Consider the following 22458-nt stretch of genomic DNA (forward strand, 5'->3'; position numbering starts at 1 on the left):
TATGAAAAAAATTTCAATTAAAAAAGACCAGCTGGGCAGTGGTAGCTCACACCTTCATTCCCATCACTCAGGAGGTAGAGAGGTAAGCAGATCTTGGTGAGTTCTAAGCCAGCTTGGTCTACAAAGTGAGTTCCAGGACAGCCAGGGCTACCCAGAGTAATCCTGTCTCGAAAACAAACAAGCACATAAATAAAAAGCCCAATTTATGATTATAAAATGAAGATTGAATTAAAAATGATGTCTACCCTAACTGTTCAGTGTCTGTGCTAGCACTATGTGTAGACTGTGAGCAAGAATTACTAGAAAGAAGCTGTGTCCTCAGTGGTTCATTGATCACAAACAAGAGGTTGATGTGTTCCAAGTCCAGAGCCAAATTTTCTAAGGACATCTTTAGCTTCCTTAATAGCCATTTGGTATCCTCTGTGCGTGATTTAACAACTTTTGTGATCATTATGGAAGACGTCTGGAAAACAGAAACAGACTTCCAGCTTTCCCGGTTGATTGTAACCATCTCAAAATATACCAACCAATGTATGTGACAGTGTGTTCTTTTACTACTTTCTGTGTTGTTACTATAAAAAGGTCCATGGGAACACCGTATTTGAGGAACCTAAATTTGTGTTTCTGGGTTATGGTCACTCATATTTGACTCCAGAATAAACAATCTCTTGCACTCCTTTATCTTGAGAGCTGTTTCTTTCATCGTCCTTTCAAAATAGACCTTCCCTGGCATATTTTCATAAAACGAACATTTGAAAGGATGGTATGCTCAGAGACATAAAATATACCTTTACAGCTGGCATCAGCATGACAATTTAAGGAAGTCGATAATAAAATGAACATCTTCAGTATGGCTACTGTATTTTGAGGGGCGAGGGAGAAGGAAAAGGAGGCACCTATGAAAGTTGTTAGTCTTTCCTCCTGAAATTTTACGTTGTTACAGTATTGATAGCGAAGCACCGTATTTTGCAGCAGAAAAGTAGTCATTTCCCTCTGAATTAGCCAACAACGGTGGCAAAGGAAGTCCGGGGAGAGAACGTGGGGAAGGGCTGGGCTGTGCAGGTCTGAGACTACAGAGAGGCACATGCGCCCCAAGGCTTCCATCTTTCCTGAACAAGAGAGATTTCTTCCTGAGCCTCCAGCTTCGGCGCAGGTTAGACACCATCCCACAGTGACTAAGCGAGCTCCCAAAACCCGTGCGCCCTCAGCCGGCGACGGAGCGCAGTCTCTCAGGGGCCGTTCCGGCGGCGCGAGCAGCCGCTCCCAGCTCCGGGAGGTTGGCCTCTTCCGCCCGGACTCTGACAGGAAGTCCCGTCCACTCCCATCGGCTTGGGTAAGGCGCGCGACGCCTACGATCCCGCCCAGGCGAGAGAGTCCCAGCCAATGATGTGCCAAAAATGAGACACCCTGACCAATGAGGGTCCAATAAGGGCGCGGGCCCAATCCCGAGGCGTCTTACCCGGATGTGTTTGCTGGGTTCTGAAAGTAGCAACCAGAGTGTGGGGCTGCTGCACGTGGGGCGCCGACTGAGCGTGCAAAGAAGGGGGCGGCGCGAGATAAACTCGGAAGGCGCGCGCGTGCGTGTGCCGCGTAGGGACGTTCGGTTGGGTTTTGAGTGCGGGGCGAATCCATGCTGTCTGTGGTGGGTAAGATTCCCGCGGCTGCATCTCGGTGCTTCCTGTGGTGAGTTCCCTACGTCATCTGTCACCGGGAGTAGTCTCGAGGACGCAGCTCGCCGTGGGAACATGAATCTCCTACCTAAAAGCTCCAAGGAGTTCGGCTCTGTTGACTATTGGGAGAAGTTCTTCCAGCAGCGAGGAAAGAAGTCTTTCGAATGGTATGGAACCTATCTGGAACTGTGCGAGGTGCTGCACAAATACATCAAGCCCAGGGAAAAGGTAAGACGTGAGGCCAGGAAGCCCTCCATGGGGTCTGAAGATAGCAGTCCTAAACTTAGGAGACAGGCCAGCGTGGGTACCCTACTCGGATCCACAATTCAGGAGTCCGTGCAGCACTTTGGCCAAATGACAACTTTAAAATAGCCTTTTAAAGCTTTCAGTCAAAAGCTGAAACTTGAGCCTGGCGTGGTGCCGCACGCCTTTAACCCCCAGCTGAGACAGGTGGATGTCTGTGAGTTTAAGGCCACCTGGTCTACTAAGCAAGTTCCAGGACAGCGAGGGCTGTTACACAGAGAAACCCTGTCTTGAGAAACCAAAAGGAGAAAGAAAAAGCTCATGGCTCTTTTGGAATGGTTACTTCATCAGTAGTTGGAAAGGGTGTTCTGTCACTGTGCACATGGGCAGAGGCTTTGTTGATATACACTTTTATTAAAGTGGTGGGGAAGAGATGGAGTTGTATTGGCAGTAGGGAAGAAAACAACGTCTGTTGTGTGCAGTCTTTTTATTCTTAGCAAATTTAGGTGCACTAGTTTTCACAGGTGAATTTTGGAGGTCACACATGTAGTAGGTCGTCAAATGGAGATTTAAAAGCAGGTCTGTCTGACCCCAAAACTTAGTCACTTCTCCCTGAAGGTTGCTTTTCCTACCAGAGATGGGCACAGCAGAAGTTTTCAATGATGAATGGGAGATTGTGCCACAGAGAGAGACAGGTTTTAAGTTTGGCTTCAGGAGAATAGCTAAATGTCATCAGGTGGAATCTGATTTTGAAGTCTCACAAACTGTAGTTTATTATCTGGGAAACAGGAAGCATTAGTGCACAGAAAGTCGTTGTGTCAGGCTGCTTTTTTAACGGTAAAACATTATTGCAGCTGGTGTGTTTGAATTTTGCAACTTCCTACAGACTTAAAAAAAAGAGTTACTTACTTATTTTATTATGCGTATGTGTGTTTGCCTGCATGAGTTTATATGCCTCATGTGAGTACATGAGCCTGTGGAGGTCAGAAGAGGCTGTCTGGTTCTGGAATGGGTGTTGTAAGCAATTGTGAACTGTGCCGTGTGGGTGTTGAGAACTGAACTTGGATCCCATGTAAGAACTGTAGATGCTCTTACCTACTGAGCTATCTCTCAAGCCACACGTTAATTTTTGAATAGCACACATGACAAAGCCTGTTCTGAGACTCGACTTTTGTTATGACAAAATACTGTTTCAATTAGTGAATTCCTCCCAGGTATGCCTAGCTTTTGACATCCCCATACAAGGTTGTCGTCTACAAGACTCACACAATCAAGTGCAATCAAGTGACATAGAAAAATAATTGCAAAAAAAGTACAATATTTTAAGAAAGTTTACAATTTTGTCTGGGACTCCAGTTCTCAGCATGAATTGTACACACCTGTATTGGTAGTTTCGAGATGGCATCTAGAGTTAATTGAATGTTGCTTTCTCCTCGAAGTAGTTGTCCTGTCTTTGAGATTACAAAATAGGTAAGGCGAGACTTTCCTCTTGGAAGCATCAAAGAGCATGTCTTTGCCTTGGTCACTTCCATTTTGTATATGATATTTTTTTCCTCTAGGTGCTTGTGATTGGATGCGGCAACTCAGAACTAAGCGAGCAGCTGTATGATGTGGGCTATCAAGACATAGTGAATATTGACATCAGTGAGGTTGTCATCAAGCAAATGAAGGAGCGCAATGCCAGCCGACGGCCCCACATGAGTTTCTTGAAGATGGACATGACACAGATGGACTTTCCTGATGCCACATTCCAGGTGGTGTTGGACAAGGGCACTCTGGATGCTGTCCTGACAGACGAGGAGGAAAAGACCCTGCAGCAGGTGGACAGGATGCTGGCTGAGGTTGGCCGTGTCCTGCAGGTGGGCGGTCGCTACCTCTGCATCTCCCTGGCTCAGGCTCACATCCTGAAGAAAGCAGTGGGTCACTTCTCTCGGGAGGGGTGGATGGTGAGGGTGCACCAAGTGGCCAACAGCCAGGACCAGGTGTTTGACGCTGAGCCTCGGTTCTCCCTGCCTGTCTTTGCCTTCGTCATGACCAAGTTCAGGCCAGTCCCTGGCTCTGCCCTTCACATCTTTGAGCTGTGTACTCAGGAGCAGGGCAAGCCTGTACGGCTGGAGAGCGCCGATCGGCTGGCCGAGGCCGTGCGGGAGCGGCAGCACTATGCTTGGCTGTGTAGCCAGCTGCGCCGCAAGGCTGGGCTGGGGAGTGTGTCTCTGGACTTGTGCAGTGGGGACACTGGGGAGCCACGCTACACCCTCCACGTGGTAGACAACCCCACCGTGAAACCTTCGCGGGACAGTCATTTTGCCATTTTCATCAGTGAGTTGGGATTGCTCCACCTCTTTCCCTGGAAGGGCTGTTTTACAGGGGTTGGGTGGGGTTGGGCTTGGGTATTGGTGATTGGATATGTCATGGCTGTTTTTATTCTTAAGGTGAGATTAGCCAAGGTATGACGAAAGGGAGTAATAGGTCTCCAGCAACCTGCTTAGACTTGGGCATGTTCTTTTCATAGTCCATTATAAAGGCCTGATGAAGTTTGAGAATGGAGGTGATAGCAGGAGACAGTAAGTGCACATTTAGACCCGTTACACATTGTATAGAATTGGTAGTTCCTCAGTGAATGTGGATTAATGGAGGTAAGGCTGCACTGGTTGCTGCCAGCTATGAGCTGTCTTTCTTTTTTTGTTTTTTGGTTTTACCAGACAGGGTTTCTCTGTATTGTTTTGGAGGCAGTCGGTCCAGCCTGGCATCGAACTCACAGCGATCCGCCTGCCTCTGCCTCCTGAGTGCTGGGATTAAAGGCGTGCACCACCACTGCCCGGCATGCGCTGTCTTTCTACATATTTCATAATCCTTACCGTCCACCTGTGGGAATGAATAGTGGAGTGGATAGGAGGATGGCGATGGGCCAGACTGTCTGGGGTTGAGTCCGAGCTTTGCATTCACTAGCTGTATGAACTTAGACAAAAGAGGACCTCTGGCTTCTCTTTCCTCACTTGTAAAAATGGAAATAATGCCAAGTTCATATTGGGCCATTGTGAGGATTCCATTATTTGTGGTTTTTAAACAGTTTGGAATCAGGCCTGCATGGATAAAACAGCAATTTTTTTTCCTATCTGCTGGTCTCCCCCGACCCCAAGACTTGTATCACATGTATCGCCCTTAGTTCTGCTTCATATTTGATGGGCTGCTCTGCTTTGGGAACGATAACCTGTCAGTGGGTCACAGGAAGGAAGCTGGTCCTGAGCGGTGATTGGCTTTGCCGTGTGGACCATATTGGTTGTGAAGCTTGGGCATTTGCCCCTGAGCTCCCTGTAACCAATTTTGTCTGCTGCAGTACCCCAGGGCCGAGAGACTGAGTGGCTCTTTGGCATGGACGAGGGCCGGAAGCAGCTGGCAGCGAGTGCAGGCTTCAGGAGGCTGGTCACAGTGGCTCTTCATCGAGGCCAGCAGTATGATGGCATGGAAAGTATTCAAGCAGAGCTATCAACCAGAGTCATGGAGCTGGCCCCCGCCGGGATGCCTCCCCAGCAGCAGGTACCAAAACTTTGGCAGCAGCTTTCACTGGTTTCTGGAGTTCCATCAGCAGCTAGGAAGGCAGAAGGAGCCTTAAAAAGGCCAGGACAAGGGAGGGAAACTAATGAGAACAAAGCATAATGACAATGCATAGAGGGGCTATGATAAAACCCATTACTTTGTGTGGTAACTTAAAAAATTGATTAAGGGGCTGAGAGGTTGGCTATGTGGTTAAGAGCACTGGCTGTTCTTCCAGAGGATCCAGGTTCAATTCCCAGCACCCACATGGCAGCTCACAACTGACTGTAACTCCAGTTCCAGGGGTCCTGACACCCATGACAAAGCACTAATGCACATAAAATGATAATGAATAAAATAAAATTATTTAAAAGATTAAAGAAGAAAGTTAGGACTAGAATCTAGTTTGGAGAGTCATTGTCAGGTGAGAGTTAAATGTTCCTGGGCAGAGAGAGAAAGTTGAACCACTCTAGAGGCTAAGGTTGTAGATCAGTGGTGCAATAGATCCTCTGTCTGTTTGCTTATGGCCCTGGGTTTAATTCTTGAATCTCTCTCTCTCTCTCTCTCTCTCTCTCTCTCTCTCTCTCTCTCTCTCTCTCTCTCTCTCTCTCTCTCACACACACACACACACTATGTATATTGTATATATGGGCTTTTTCTCTGCATGTATGTCTGCACAACAGAGGAAAGCATCAGGTCCCATGGGACTACCATTATAGACAGTTGTGAGCTGACAAATAGATGCTGAGAATTGAACCTAGGGCTTCTAGAAGAGCAGCCAGTGCTCTTGACCACTGAGCCATCTTTCCAGCCCCTTATTTCCACATTTAAAATGGGCGTCTCTGGTTGTTTTGTGTAGCACATCTGAAAAGAAAACAAAGTTATGCCAAAAAATGGTATTGCCAGTTGACATTTGTCTTTTGCCATCTGTCACCATGAGTAATTGACAGGTCTATTGTAAGAACTGAACTTTAGGAAAGCCGGGGTACCGAAGGGTTGGTGTGACAGTGTGGATCTAAATGATCATATCCTAGGTCTTGGGGTCCTAGCCTGAGGTCCTGCTCACTAGACCTGTGTTATGAGGACTCTGATGTTTTGATAGACTTTGGGTTGTTATCAATTAGAGATACATATTTCTTGAAGGCCCAGATTGTCTGGGGAGCTCTGGGATTATTGACAGTTAGAAAATATGCTGGGAGTTCTTTAAGAAGAAACAGAGGGAGTAAGTTTAGGGGGAAATACACTCTCGTCCTTAGATACGGAAAAATGAGCAAAAGGTGAGACTAAGATGAGAGGAAGGATTGTTTCCCCTGGCTTTTGTCATTTCTGTTCTGGTCCAGATCCCTTCCCGCATATTACAGCCCCTCCCTGACAGCCTGTTTCATTCGTTGATGTCCGGGACTGTGGGGAATCTGTGTACTTACTGATGAAATCTTAGATTTTTCTTGGGCAGCACCAAATGCAGGTGTCTAGTGGTTAGGGGATCTCTGTGTGTTCATTAGAGTTTCTGTTTATTTTTATTTTATGCATATTGGTGTTTTGCCTGCATGTGTGTCTGTGTGAGGGTGTCCAGCCAGCCCCCTATAACCGAAGTTACAGACAGTTGCGGGCTGTCATGTGGGTGCTGGAAGTTGAACTCAGGTCCTCTAGAAGAGCAGCCACTGTTTTTAATTGCTGAGCTATCTCTCCAGCCCCTCAGTTGAGTTTCTAAAGTTGATCAAACCTTTGGTCTCTGTCAAAAGGCCCAGGAGAGCACTGGATTAGAAAGGCAAGTTTTTGAGAGCTGTTGCCTTTGACATGGGGAAGTTTTCATGCTCAGCCAAAGCACAGTGTGTAGCGTGACGCACTTAATTGTATAGTGTGACATACTTCTTAATTGAGCTGATGTTTTTCTACATCTCTGTCTGTCCCAACAGGTTCCCTTCCTGTCTGTGGGCGGGGACATTGGAGTCCGGACTGTTCAGCACCAAGACCACAGTGCCTTGAGTGGTGACTTTGTCATTGAGGATGTGCAAGGGGAAGATAGGTGGTACTTTCGGCGGCTCATCTTCCTCAGCAACAGGAACGTGGTGCAGTCGGAAGCCAGGCTGCTGAAGGATGTGTCTCACAGAGGTGACTGGGCAGAGCCTTTGTAATCGGAGGCGTGGGGCTCTTTGGGCTCTCCTTTTCCACTATGTGAGCAGGGTACTAGTGGAGATAAGCAGACATCTTGAGCAAAGCCTAGCTCTGAAATGATAAGGAGTAGGGTAGTGGACTGAATAAGCTTGATGATGGCTTTAGTGCCTCAGTTTAGTTTTATAGGCTGCTGCATGTACATCCCTCTGTGCCCCTCTGGAGGTGAACCAGAAGCACGAAGGTTGCATGGAGCCCTACCCTCCTCCGTTGCATGCCTGCAGTTGTCTGCTTGAGAGGGATTTAAAGTGCAGCACTGTTCGGTGGAAGTGAGTGCAATGAAGAGAATAGTTTCTGAGCCTCCATTCTTACATGCTAGCCCCTAACTAGGAATGGTGGAAGTGGGTGCAATGAAGAGAATAGGTTCTGAGCCTCCATTCTTACATGCTAGCCCCTAACTAGGAATGGCTGCAGAGCATGGAGTACAGTTGGTGTGATGGATTTCTTCTAGAACTTGAGTTTTACTTACTTATGTATTTTATTTTCAAGATAGTCTCAGTCTTTAGGTTGTTCTTAAACTTTCAACAGTCTGCCTGCCTTAGTCCTAAGCTAGGATTACAGGCATAAGCCTCTATACCGGTCTGAATTTTAATTAATTTATATTTAATGTGGTCACAGCTGTCTGATGTTTATAGTGTTGATCAGTGAGGCCCAGACCCAGACCTCCCTTAGGTCCACTCTTTTTTTTAATTTATTTTTAAGTAAAAAAGAAAATTGAGTGAGTGTGTGTGTGTGTGTGTGTGTGTGTGTGTGTGTGTGTGTGTGTGTGTGTTGTGATATAAGTGCTTGTGGAGGCTCTAAGAGAACATTAGGTCTTCTGGAGCTAGAGTTACAGGTAGCCATGAGCTGTCTGGTGTGGGTTCTGGGACCTGAACTCTGCTCCTCTATATGAGTAGCCAGTGTTCCTAACTGCTGAGGGTCACTCTTAAGTGTGTCTAAGATGTTACATAGAGATCTCACTGAGGAGAAATCACTACTATGTCTTACCCACCTCTGTCCCTTGGCTATATATATTTGTATTATTGTGACTAATTTAAAATCATGCACTTAATGTAAAAACTAAGGCTGGGTTTGGTGGTGGGGCATCGTGTTGGTCCTAGTACTTAGAAGGCCACTTGACCTGCAAAACAATTTCCAGGCCCCAGGCCAGACAGGACTGCAGAATGAGACGAGTCTTAGAAAAAAAACCAAAACCAAAAAAAAGTCGCTTTAGATTAAAAAGTAAATGTTTCTGTCCTCACCATCTCAAGTATAACTTCCCTTTGGTCACAGAAATCTGAAATTGGTTGTCCCGATTCCCAGTCTTGCTTTTGTTTGACCATGCTGTTGTCACAGCAAGTCTTCAGTAAATGGAGGGAGAAGTCTGGCTTCTGAGGCCACAGATTCGCCCTACCCCCTACTCTCAGAATGATTTTCTTTGGCACATTCTCCATGCTTGTGGGCTCCTACCCTCATCTGGTAATTCAGACTGCAGGTTTCTTAATCTCATTCCACACTTCAGTCAAATGGCTGAAGAGAACTTTGCTCTTTCCAGTTTGAGTTTTGGGTTTTTTTTTTTTTTTTTTTTTTTTTTGAAACAGGCTTTCTCTGTGTTCCTCTGGCTGTCCTGGAATTCTCCCTGTAGACCAGGCTGGCTTTGAATTGACAGAGATCTACCTGCCTCTGCCTCCTGAGTGCAGGGATCAAAGGTGTGTGCCAGCACTGCCCAATATTATCAAGTTTCTTGGCTTCTGGTAAATTTTTCTTTCTGTGGGAGGAGTAATGCCCATCACAGGAGTATGGATGACCACAAAGTATCGATTACTCAGAAGAGATTAACATCTGAAAAGTACTCATGGTTATGTTAGTTCTGAGCCATCTATTTAGGATGACACTGAAGGAGCAGGGAGAGGGGAGTGTTGTGTTGTAGGGTTTCTAGCCTCTGTAATTTCCTTGTCAGGAGGTGGTGTGCTGTATGGTTCAGGAGGCGTAGTAGGAAGACGGTAGATATGGGACACAAGCAGTCCTATGTTCATGTCTTAACTGCACCACCTGTTAACTGTGTGTACTTTATTGAATATCGGAAATGTTCAGTCCCCCACACACACAATGGGCAAAGAATTACAAACAGTTATGAGAAGAACTAAGAGTAAAAAGTGTTGGAATAATCAGTGATTTTGGGGAGGTAGTAGTGAATTTACATTTCTGTAAAGGAGCAATGAGTCCACGTTCCTCCTGTAACAGGTCTTACATTCTCTAGGTTTTGAATGTGCTTTTGCTGTCCACCTTTTCTGGCTCTCTGGTATTCAGCAGTATATGGTGGATGTTAAAACAACCATGTCTTTGTGAGGGAAGTCTGATTTGTAGAATTTGCTAATTTCTATGGTATAAATATTCCCTCAGTGGTCACTTTTAGGCTATCTATACTGTGTCAACCAATCTGCAGCAAAATTGCTTACTGAACAATTGGGTCTTCTTTTTAAAGCTGTTGCAGCACACTGCTGCTGATAGCCCTTCATTTCCAAGGGCTAGCGTAAGAAGCCTAGGACTTCAGAATGTTACTCTCTCCTTTAGCCCAGAAGAAACGGAAAAAGGACAGGAAGAAACAGCGACCTGCTGATACTCCTGAGGACTTCCCTCCTGCCCCAGGACAGTCCATTGATAAGAGTTACCTCTGTTGTGAACACCATAAAGCCATGATCGCTGGCCTCGCCTTGCTGAGAAACCCAGAGCAGCTCTTAGGTAAGAGATACCACTGCGGTCATAGCCAGAGTGTGTAAGACTGTGGGCTAAGCTTGTTGCGATGCGCCTATGCGGTTACTACAGATTGGCAGGGGCACATAGGTTCCTCTCCTCCCTCACCTGAACTATGTTCTCCACCAATGGGCTTGTGGGTAACATGCTTCAAACAGCCTGCCATCTTGTAATAATAGCTCCTTGTGTTGGGACATAAGTTTTGTTTTCCTCTGTTTATTTTACTTTGAAATTAAGGTATAAAATATATTCAGCAAGGTATGTGAAGCACACAGATTTTAAGTTATCCATAAAATTTTAAGTTATCTATAAATTTTAACATGTGTATATAGTCAAGTTAACTGGATGGTACGTTTATCCTATCTCCAGTGTCTTTCAGTAGTGCTTTATTGGAGCACAAAGTAGATTTTTTTTTGAGACAGGGTTTCTCTGTACAACCGTACTGACTGTTCTGCAACTCCTTTTGTAGACTAGGCCAGCCTCGAACTCACAGAGATCCGAGCTGCCTCTGCCTTCCAAGTGCTCGGATTACCACCCAGCCTAGAACTCTTCTTATAGTTAAAATGATAACTTTACACTAATAAGTAGCTTGATGTGTTCACTCACAAGTATCTTTACTTCAAGTCCCTAACTATATTTCATCTCAGGGTCTACATTTGTTTCCTGTAACTCTTGTGGTTACTGTGGTTCTCTGCGTAGGGCTAGGATTTGGGTCTTTGCTTTCTGTGCTTTAAAGAACTTGAATGGATTGGGCTTGTTTTGTTGGGATGTCTGAAAAGGTAGTTAGGGCCCTCTGAGTTAAGAACCGGGTGAGGGAGGATGTGTTCAGACTGCTTTGTGGTTGTGAATAAAATTGTTCCTCCATTTCTGAGGATGGGAAATCTGTTCCATAACTCTTAGGGAATTCTTGATAGCGTGTTAGCCCATTAATTACATTGGAGTTTGTGAGGGACCAGAATGTAGCGCATGGTTCATTATCTGGATCTAGTCAAAATGAAGCCATGGCTGAAAGAGCAAATGTCTAGAGACGTCTCAATTTCTTGGTCCTTAAATGTTTATCACTAGGCAGAACAACAATTTTAACTTCCTTGTTTGTTCTCCCTGTAGAGAACTTTCCAGTGAGCAGATTGCAATATGATCTTCTCTTCTTTTCTTGCAGAGACTCCACTGACGCTATTGGTGGTGGGCCTGGGTGGGGGTAGTCTCCCACTCTTTGTTCATGATCATTTCCCAAAGTCTCGTGTCGATGCTGTTGAGATTGACCCGTCCATGTTGGAAGTGGCCACCCGGTGGTTTGGCTTCTCACAGAGTGACCGGATGAAAGTTCACATTGCAGATGGCCTGGACTACATTACCAGCCTGGCAGGAGGAGAAGGTACCCCTGTGACAGCAGTCGGAGGAGTGTTAGTTGTGGAACCTTAGACCAAGGTTGCCAGGCCTGCTGGGGTCTCTAGAGTTCATCTCTCTGAGGTGCTAACCACATCCTGTGAATCTTCCCATGTGTTCATTTGGCTGTGGATTCAGTTTTGCTGGGGTGTAGCAAGCAGTAAAACAAATCAGTAGCCTCCCTTCTGACCTTGTAACCCTGCCACCTCTTACCACTCCAAGGAAGCTGGAGTCTGTAGCTGGTGAGGAGAAAAGGAAGAAAAGATAGGGCATATGTTGATTTTTTTTTAAATAAATTCATTCAGTTGTAGGCAAAGTCAGAAATGAGTAAAACTATATTCACACAAGTCAGTGACTTCCAGCTTCAGGGACATTTGACAAGGTCTGCAGAGATAGTTTTGGTTGCCACAAATTGGAGGAAACATATTGTCACTGATGACAGAAAATCTTTTATCCAAAATGTCAGCAGTGCGAGGCTGAGAAATGCTATTACAGGGTTTATTTCTTTCTGTACCTTAAACATAGGCTAAAGTGCACATTGCTTTTCTTAAAACACTAGATTCAGTAGGTTCCTTCCTTAACTTCATCTGTAGGATCCAGGTGATGCTGGTTAAGTTAGTGTATGCTTGGTTAGCCTTAGCCTAGTTAGTTGCTTTGGCCAGATGACTGGTTCTCAGTTTTGATAATACTTTTAGTATTACCTGCGGAGCTGGCAAAAAAATACTACAGGCTTCCCTTCTCTCGCATCCTCTTGCCACCACTCTGGGGTTTTGACATCACATTCTCCAGGTGTGTAGAAACTTCCCAAGGTGATGCTCATTTCTTCCAGCATTAGAAACCACACACATAGTGTGTATCATGCTAGAGTGAACCTGTTAAAGTGTGCATAACTGAGGAGGAATGCTTGTTCATCTGCGCCATAGGGTAGTTTGAAGAGAAAGACTGCTCTAAACTGTGACGTTTGAGTCTTTAATAGGGAAATTGCTCATGTCATCTTTGAGGGTTAGTTGCCCACATCAGGTTTCAGTTCAGCACATGTGTGCATAGAAATGTAAGTGATGTCATCTTATCCTGCAAGGACAAGGACTCACTGCCTCCTTTTTTGCAGCACGACCCCACTATGATGTGATCATGTTTGATGTAGACAGTAAGGATCCGACACTGGGAATGAGTTGTCCTCCCCCAGCATTTGTGGACCAACTTTTCCTGCAGAAGGTCAAAAGCATCCTGTCTCGTGAAGGTAGGAAACCTTAGAGATTGGAATGGAGAGAGGGAAGGGTCCTTTGAAAACAAATTATTTGGGCTGGAGAGTTAGCTCAGAGCCTTTGCTCCTATTACAGAGGACTTGAGTTAGTTCCCAGCACCCACATCTCCTGCCTCTGATTCCAGCTGCAGGAAACCCGAGGCCTTCTTCTAGACTCTGGGCACCTGCATTACAAGCATGCACATTCCCCCCCCACATCATATATATACATAATTAAAAATTAGAAACCAAAATTATTATTATTTTTTTTGACACAGAATTTCTCTATGTAGACCTGGCTGTACAAGAACTGACTGGCCTCGAGCTCACAGAGAGCCTCCCGCCTCTGCCTCTTGAGTGCTGGGATTAAAGGTGTGCACCACCACCACCCAGTACAAAATTATTCTTTTACTCTTTTTTTTTTTTTTTTTTGGTTTTTCGAGACAGGGTTTCTCTGTGTATCTTTGGAGCTTCCTGGCACTTGCTCTGTAGAGCAGGCTGGCCTCGAACTCACAAAGACCCACCTGCCTCTTCCTCCCACGTGCTGGGATTAAAGGCGTGCACCACCAACGCCTAGCTATAAAATTATTCTTTAATAAAAATTGCATGTAAATGTGTAGTTTGATTAGTTTTCTTGAGTTGACTATCTACCAGCACCAAACCAGACTGTTTCCAGCATCCCGAAGTGTACACTTTACTTCCTCAGTAACTCTTCTTCCTCTCAAGAGTAAACACCAAACGTCATCACAGCTTGGTTTTGCCTGTTTGTGTCTTGCTGTAGATGGAGACACATGTACTATACCCTTTTTAAAAATTTTGCTTATGTACTTTGTATGTATGAGTGCTCTGTCTGCATGTACACTTGTATGCCTGAAGAGGGCATCATATCCCAATATAGATGGTTGTGAGCCACCATGTGGTTGCTGGGAATTGAACTCAGGACCTCTGGAAGAGCATTCAGTGCTCATAACTTGTGAGCCATCCTTCCAGCCCTGTATTATACTCTTTTAAGTGTCTGCTTTCTTTCACTCAACCTGATGTTTGTGAGATTCAACCATGGTGTTATGTTTATACTGTCCATTTTTACTGCTGTTGGTATCACGTGACTGCTACAATTCATTTATCCAGCGCCAGTGTTTGGGGGTGTTATAAGTAATGTTAGCAGTGATAGTCTTAGTATGTGCTATTTATTTGGTAACTTTGCTTGCAGGTGTCTTGAATAGGTATATAGGCCTGTAACTGCTCATGGTTTATGAAGGTGTTCAGTTTTTGTCCACCATGCCAACCAGTTTACAATGTGATTGTAGTAGTTCATATTGAAGCATCTTGGTGATTCTAACTACCACTCAGATAGTACCCAGATGCCCTGGACTTGGCATTGTATTACTTAGTATTCAGAGGAGCCTGTTTTGAATTGAACAAACTTAGGTTAGAGACTTGCCATGCTGACACTCAGAGTTGGAGCTCTAGTTCTTCGTCACTTAAAACCACAACCCCCTAGGTATTTTGCACTTTAAAAGTCCTCTGGTGACTGGGTTGACTGGAGCTTTGGTTGCCAGAAATCAGATAACCATGGCCTTCTTACTGTATAGTAAATACCCATTTGACATGTGTGGCCAGAATATAACATCCTTGTGGAAACGATAAATTTGTCTTTTGTGGAGGGTGTTAATTACTTTCTTAGGCATGGAGAATACTAAAGTAATGCGTTAGCTATGGGAAAACATCAGAAAGTAAGCTAAAGTTTTCTAATGCGTCCCATCTTCACAATTCTTACGCTTCCGTGTGCTGTGTGTCCTCTGCAAGCTCCCTACTTGTTTTCTTCATTCAGCAGCCTCTGTCTCTGAGATAAATTTGTATTCTCCTTATGCATGTGTCTGGATCTGTGGTCATTCTCCTCTTTCCTTCCTACTCTACAGGTATCTTTATCCTTAACCTCGTGTGTCGTGACTTGGAGTTAAAAGACTCAGTGCTGGCTGGACTCAAGGCAGCCTTCCCTCTCCTGTATGTCCGGCGAATTGAGGGTGAAGTGAATGAGATCCTGTTTTGTCAGCTGCAACCAGAGCAGAAACTTGCTACACCAGAGCTCCTAGAAATGGCTCAGGCTTTGGAGCGGACCCTGAGGAAGCCTGGGCTGGGTTGGGATGACACCTATGTCCTGTCAGATATGCTGAAAACTGTGACAATTGTATGATTGGTGGGGCCAGTCAGCCCTCTCAGCTTTTTGTCCGGACTGACTTGTACTCCTGGGCTGTTGGAGTATGATGCACAGTTGTTTTGGAACTCACGTGTTTCCTTTTTTCCTGTTTCATACTCAGCCTAATCCCTCCCAATTTTTGGGATGGAAGGCAGCCCCGGGATGTTTTCATTTTTTTTTTTAACTGTGATTATGGAGAAGAGCAGGTTGGTTACCTGCCTCTGGAGGCTGAGGGAGACAAGGACAGAAGTTACAGTTGGGCAGTATGCTGCTGTGGATCTTCTGTGTCTTCCCAAAGCTGACTCCCTGGCCCCTTAGGAAGATGGAGGAACTTTTAGGAGGGACTTTGTGGAGGAAGTTAGGTCACCAGTGTGCCCCTGAAGGCTGTGGGGACACTGGCCTTTCTCCTTGCTTTTTGATGGCTGTCAAGTGAAGTGCTTATCTCACAGCGTCTTCCTTTCCAGGCCCAAGGACAATGGGTCTGTCCATTCCCAGCCTGGGACCTCCAGACTAGGCCAAATAAACCTTTCTTTCTTGCAAGCTGGTTTATTTCTGGTATTTTTATAGTAACTGAAACCTAAGAGCAGTTTTTAGTTTCATTTTCTATACAAAGGAAATTTGTACCAATAAAGACCAGTAAGTTCTCCAGCTGTAGACCTTTTACCCAGTCCCTCATCCAACTCCCAGGGCACTCACTAGCTCTAGCAGAGAAGGTTTATGTACACAGAAATCACTTTCTCTGTCTCATCTTTCCGACTAAAGAATGATTTATTTTTACATTAATGTCAGGCAAATGAGTCTGTATGAAGATTTTTAAAAACTTGATTCTTTTACAACTTCATATACATACACACACACACACACGTATACATACACACACGTACACACATGTATACACATGTACATACACATATATGTAAACATATATGTATAATGTATTTTGATTACATTTCCCCACCCTGATATTCTCTCATTTTCCCTCAACAAACCCTTTTTTTTATCATTTTTTATTTTAATTTTAAATAGCTTGTTTTACATGTCAATCCCAGTTCTCAACAAACCCTTTTACTAACAAAAATTTCATTCTCTTTTTCTTGGTAGACCACTGCATTTAATTAGTGTTGACAATAGGTGGGGGTTATTTACTTGAGCAACAGCAACACCAGTGGTTACACCACTGTAAAGTATTATTTCCACCCGCCCACCCCACAAATATTAACTATATAGCACCTTGTGAAGGGGTAGGTGTAAGGACATTATGCTGGCCTGCCCCTATCACCTGACAGAATGTACTCAGGCAGTACCCTGGTCAGCCCAGGTACAAAGGACCCCTTTAAAGAAGGACCTCTGCCCACTCTTCCCCGCGCTTCCCCTGGGGCAAACAAGACTTTTCCTGTCTCCCTCTTCTGTGCTCTCTCTGTCTCCATGTCTCTTAACCTCTTTTCTCTTTCCTTCCTCCTCTCTTCCCTTTCTAATAAAACTTCTCACTTAAACTCTGTCTACCTGGCATGTTTGTCCTCCACCTGGGTCACCCTCCACTGCCTTATAACCCTTTCCCCCTTCATAAGAATTCTGCTCAACTTTGGGCATAGCAGGTGCTGGGAAAGGAGTGTTGTGAAGCTAAGGCTGTTAACAAATTGTGAAGTGAGTTAGATATAAAACAAATGCTAAGGGAAGCTCATAGGCAAACCAGAGAAGAAACACCCATGCAAAGGCCCCCATGATTCTTGGAGCCCCGTAGATTGCCAGAAAGGTATCCCTAGTGTGGCTAGGTTTTACCATGAGTCAGAAATTCCGTGTGTGTGTGTGTGTGTGTGTGTGTGTGTGTGTGTGAATAAGCTGGTGTACGTTAAAGTGTTGGCCAATCAAAAACCATTTTGAAGACATTTAACCTGTGCGTCATCAAGTTTCATCTTCTACTTAAGAAATAGCCTATAGATAGACAATTATCCTTAAGTTAGTTACTGACAACCTGAGTAGACCCCAGGAATACGTAAACCTTATTTATTAAGTATATATTGTTCCTTATTGAAATATAGAAGCCTGGTGTTGAACATAGTAAAAGACATGGTAGTTAGAGATAAATCTCTATGTCAGTCTTCATACATGTAAAACCTTAGGAATTTATCATCATATAAAAATTCATCAAAAAAAAAAAAAGAAACAGCCTATAGAAATGCAGAATGCCAGAGAGAGTCTGGTGTACGCCCGCCTCTGAGCATATTGCAAAAAGTAAGCTGATAGCTAGGAGTCAACACTGAAAAGTCTTATCTTGTTTTAGCTCCAGTGGTCTAGAATGGTGATGGTGAGATGCAAATGGTTCTCACAATCTGGGAGAGTATACAATTTTCACTTTCCAGAACCACTGTGTAACAGGATGAGAATACGATACGATACCTTGGTCCCTATCAAACAAGTTCTGCAGCAATGTAAATGGTTAAAGTTGACTATTGTCTCTTATCCTGCACTAAGTCTTCAGTGTGCCAACCTGTCACGCTTTCACTTGGATGACTTCCCTAGTCTGCCTTATATGGGTATAGAAACAGTTCTTATCCTTACTACACGCTGAATCACTTGGCATAGTAAGCAGAATAATGCTTCTTCAAAAATGTCTGCAATCTGTGAATACGGTACAGCACACTGGTGGGAAATCAATGTAGCAGGAGGGCTTGATAATCAGCTGATTTTAAACTATGGAGGTTATTTTGTGTTATGGAGGTGGGCCCAATGTTATCATGAGGTTATTTAAATGGCAGAAGGGCGCAGAAGTGTCAGTATCAAAGTGGACATGAAGAAGACTTCACTGGTCATTGTTGGCCTTGGAGATGAAATGAGGCCACTAGCCAAGGAACACAGTTGGACTGTACAAGTTAGGAAATGTAAGAAAACTAACCAGGTTTCCAGGAATGAGGCCCTCTGCCCTGCAGTCTCCAGCATTTCTGCAACTGTCAACAACTCAGTTTTAGCCAATGAGATCCATTTTGGGGATTTCTGAATTATAGGATGTGGTTTGAATGTAATGGGTCCCCATAAGATCACAGGAAGTGGCATTATTAGAGGTGTGGCTTTGTTGGAGTGGATATGGCCTTGTAGGAAGAAGTGTATCACTGCAGGGTTGGACTTTAGGGTCTCATATGTGCTCAAGCCACACCCAGTGTCGCAGTTCACTTCCTGTTGCACACACAAGATGTAGAATTCTGAGCTACCTCTCCAGTACCATGTCTGCCAGCAGCACACTGCTATGTCCAATGTGATGATAATAGACTGAACCTCTGAACTGTAAGCCACCACAAGTGTTTTCCTTTATAAGTCACCACAATTAAATGTTTTCCTTTATAAGAGTTGTCATGGTCATGGTGTCTTCACTGCAATAGAACCCCTAACTAAGACACAGGACTATAAGATAATGTTGTTTGAGTTCCTCTAAGCTTAAAGTAGCATGTTACAGCAGGCCCAGGAAACCAATAATCTGGGAAGCCTTAAAGGTCATTGAGATTGAAGATTCCCTCCCTGTTTGGGCATACTCTGGGAACCAGGAAAGGGGCGTGCCATCAGTGGTCAGTGGTGTAGTGCTGAGGTACAAGTTCAGCCATGGCTGGGTAACTGGTGAATGTTTTCTCACTGCATGCTAGCCCACTTCTCAGGTCTTTGCTAGTTCACGTATGGCAGTAGATGTCCTTTGAGACAGCTGAGGACAGGAACTTGCTGCAGAGGGTGGTTTCCTCTGTGAAACAAGCAGCTTCTGCCTCACTGTAACAGAACAGTAAGTGCGGATCATAGGGTCAACTAAATGGAGCTCCACGCTTTCTCTCTTGTGGATTGACTGGCTGATTGGTTCCTATATTTTTGTTAAATAGTTAATAAGAAACAGGATTGGTAAGTTGATTTTCCCTTTTTCATATTCATTAGGTTTTTTCCCTTCCCTTTTCCCTTCCCTTCCCTTCCCTTTTCCCTCCCCTTCCCTTCCCTTTTCCCTCCCCTTTTCCCTTCCCTCCCCTCCCCTCCCCTCCCCTCCCCTCTCCTCCCTTCCTTTTTTTTGTTTTGGAGAGGCTATCCCATGCCATTACAAGAAGGATGTAAAGAGAAGACAACAGCTTCTGCAGACAGCAGGGCAGCTGCTAATTTATGCCGATATGACCTGGAACAATATGGTCATGAGATAGCACAGAAGGTTAGACCATTTCCCAGGAGTCTCAAATCCTCATCAGAAGAGCCAGAAAAGGAGCCAATCTCAGGAAAAGTGGCCTCCTTAAGTGACAGGAGATTGGGCTCATTGGTTCATGCCTCCTCCTCCTCCTGTCCAAATGACAGCCTTAGCTCGTTTCCGTACTTCCCAGTAGATGGCACTAGAAATCACACTTAAGTCTGTGGTGTCTGTAACAGGGTAAATAAAACTCAAGGTACAGTTCATTGACCAGTGTTTCTGACTCAGGTATGAGGACACTCTCCTACTTTGTATTTCTCTTAACTCCCTGAGTGCTCTGCCCATTCTGCTCTGGCCTCCTTTTCTTCCTTACCCTGTACATGGAGACAGCTGCTCTTGTTTCACTCAGCTTTGCTCCACTACTTTGATTTAGAAGGTAGAGCGAGTGATGGCAGAATCCCAGTAAGAAAGGAAGAAATGTAAAGCTAGAACAACACAAGAAACAAAAACAATATATGAGGGTCCAAGATGGGAGTAATTTCATTTTAAAAATAGAGATATATATGTTTATTGGGTACATTGTGGTAATTTGATAATATGTAATATCCTGTAATAAAATTAGGGGTTCTAAACGTCATTCCGCTGTTTATGTATAGTTCTATGCCAATACCATGCTCTGCTGGTTAGTATAGCTTTGTAGTATGTTCTCAAATCAGCTTTGTGTGCCTCTGACTTTGTTTTGCTGAGGATGACTATCAGTCTGCATTCTCTGGAAAAACAAAAACAGTGGAATGATCGATCATATGTTGTGAAAAGGAGTTTATTAGATTGGCTTACACAGTAGGGGCTGGGTAACCCAGGAATGGGTGGGGCAGAGAACCTGGCAGCTACACAGTCCATGAAGTTGAATGCCCCAGCAGTCCCAGTGGAAAATTCTTGGAGAGTTGCTGGTCTTCAGTCTATGTTGGAAGGCTGAAGAAACTGGATTCTAGTGTCAGCAAAGATGGCTGCTGCAGTAGCATGGACCAGTCACCACCAGGTCCTCAGCTTCTAAAGCAAGGCATGCAATAGGTGATTTAAAAACACTGTAAAGCTATAGCATATGACCTTTTTAATGGGGTCAACTTACTGCTAGTATTTGCTGAGCATTTTTGTGTCTTTTCTCATCACATTTGGAGCGTTAAAGAAAAAGTTTATCTTTGTTTTAAAATATCTGTTTACTTATATTTTGAGACAGTGTCCCATGTAGCCCAGCTAACTCTGTCTGTGGTAGAGGATAACCTTGAGTTCATGATTTTCCTGTCTCTACCTCTGAGTACAGAGATGGCAGGGTTGCACCCCACCCCCAGCTTTTGTCTGTTGTGTCTTGAGTGATGCTAGCCTTCTAAACATACATTTAATAGAGTTACTTTTATTTCAGTCTTTTGGGAACAGTTTTAATTGGAATTCGTTCTTTAAACATTTTATAGAACTCAGTATAGTAAAGTCAACAGGGCCTAGATTTACTTTTTCTTTAGATGGGAGATTTTTAATTATTGCTTCAATTCCAGTACTTGTGGTTTTTGTATTCCTTTTGACTTTGTTTTGGTGGGTTTTATGTGTTCAGGCATTTACTAGCAGTAATCTCTTTTGTTTGACTGTTGCCACTTTGGTTCATCATGTTGTTTTGTGTTTTAGTCCATCACTTTCATTGCTGGAAGCTTTGCCTTGGGTGGCTATTCCATGAGTTCTTTATCCAGGTTTTGGGGAGTATTTAGGTCATTTTCAGATTTGGACCACTATGAGAATTCATGACTATATCACATGGCCATATACTTTAATTTCTCTAAGGTAAATAAATACCTAACCTGGAATGAATGTGTCCCATGGTAGGTGTCGTGTCTGTTTAGCTTTTCAAGATTCTACCAAAGGGCCTTCACAGGGGCGTGTATCACCTTACAAGCATGTATATCGTTGTACTTCATGCATATTTACCTGTCTCTTGCCTTCTTTTGTTCCCCTGCCCTCATGCTGTCCTCTTCTCCCTCAGAGCAGTCCTCTTCTACTGTCATGTCTGTTTTTCGTCTGGGTTCTGCATGTGGCAAGGTGATGTTACTGTCATTTGTTCCCCCCACTCCCTTTAGACTCCTCCTCACATGTAGACCCTCCCATGGGGACAACGGGTCTTTGACTTTTAGAGATTCACTTGAACTTGGGTCCTTTCCTAGGCTAGTGAACATGCTCTGTCAGCATGCTGCTCACAGTGAGCCAGCCACATATCACAGGGTCAATCACCAATGCGCCCTAGCGCACTGTGTTACTAAGTGTGATGGTAGGTGTCAGAAATCCATTTCCAACTAGAACAGGTTTATTAGGATGTAGCTCCATGACAAATTTGGAAACATCTGCATAAAAGTTTATAATTTTCAAGAAATTGGAATTTTCCCCACTGTCTTATCAAGTAATTTTTGGGCTCTTTTCGTTCCTCATTTCCTGCTCCTTTGATTGCACATGTCATAGGATTCTCCTTTGCTCTATAGCTCATTTATGCTTTATTCATTTTTCCTTCCTTTTTCTCCTCATGTTTCATTTTAGATTGTTTCTGTTTTTTTGTTTTTGTTTTTGTTTGTTTGTTTCTTTGTTTTTTTTCGAGACAGGATTTCTCTGTGTAGCTTTGGAGCCTGCCCTGGAACTCACTCTGTAGACCAGGCTGGCCTAGAACTCACAGAGATCCGCCTGCCTTTGCCGCCCGAGTGCTGGGAATAAAGGTGTATGCCACCACTGTCCGGCTTTCTGTTATATATTCTTATATATTCTGTTATATATTCTTAAAGTTACTTGTGTTCTCTTCTGTAATGTTTAATCTGCCATTAATCTAATCAATTATCTGTTAATTATACTAAAAAACTTGTATCTTTGTATTTTTATATTTTTTATTTAACTTTTTGCGCATGTCACTTTCAGTTCCGTCTCCTTCCCCTCCTCCCCCACCCCCCAATCCTCCCAACCCCTCACCCCTACTCCATCCCCCTCCGCTCCCCAGGGAGGGCAAGGGCCTCCATGAGGGATTTTCAGAGTCTGTTACATCATCCTGGGAAGGGCCCAGGTTCTTCCCCATGTGTTCAGGCTGAGAGAGCATCCCTCCACGTGGTATGGG

The 22458-nt window shown here is 44.3% G+C and overlaps 1 protein-coding gene across 1 annotated transcript; it reads left to right on the forward strand.

Annotated features, from left to right (window-relative positions):
- The first annotated feature begins 1466 nt into the window (after positions 1-1466).
- On the forward strand, positions 1467-15718 carry Eef1aknmt (eEF1A lysine and N-terminal methyltransferase). The gene is made up of 8 exons (XM_005071349.4): positions 1467-1898; positions 3473-4232; positions 5251-5450; positions 7364-7559; positions 10173-10340; positions 11512-11727; positions 12847-12978; positions 14901-15718. Exons 1-8 carry the CDS (start codon positions 1746-1748, stop codon positions 15173-15175), a joined length of 2100 nt encoding a protein of 699 aa, XP_005071406.2. The 5' UTR covers positions 1467-1745; the 3' UTR covers positions 15176-15718.
- Positions 15719-22458: the final 6740 nt, after the last annotated feature.

The sequence above is a fragment of the Mesocricetus auratus genome, unplaced genomic scaffold (genome assembly GCF_017639785.1).
Source record: "Mesocricetus auratus isolate SY011 unplaced genomic scaffold, BCM_Maur_2.0 Super-Scaffold_100676, whole genome shotgun sequence".
Taxonomy (NCBI): Eukaryota; Metazoa; Chordata; class Mammalia; order Rodentia; family Cricetidae; genus Mesocricetus; species Mesocricetus auratus.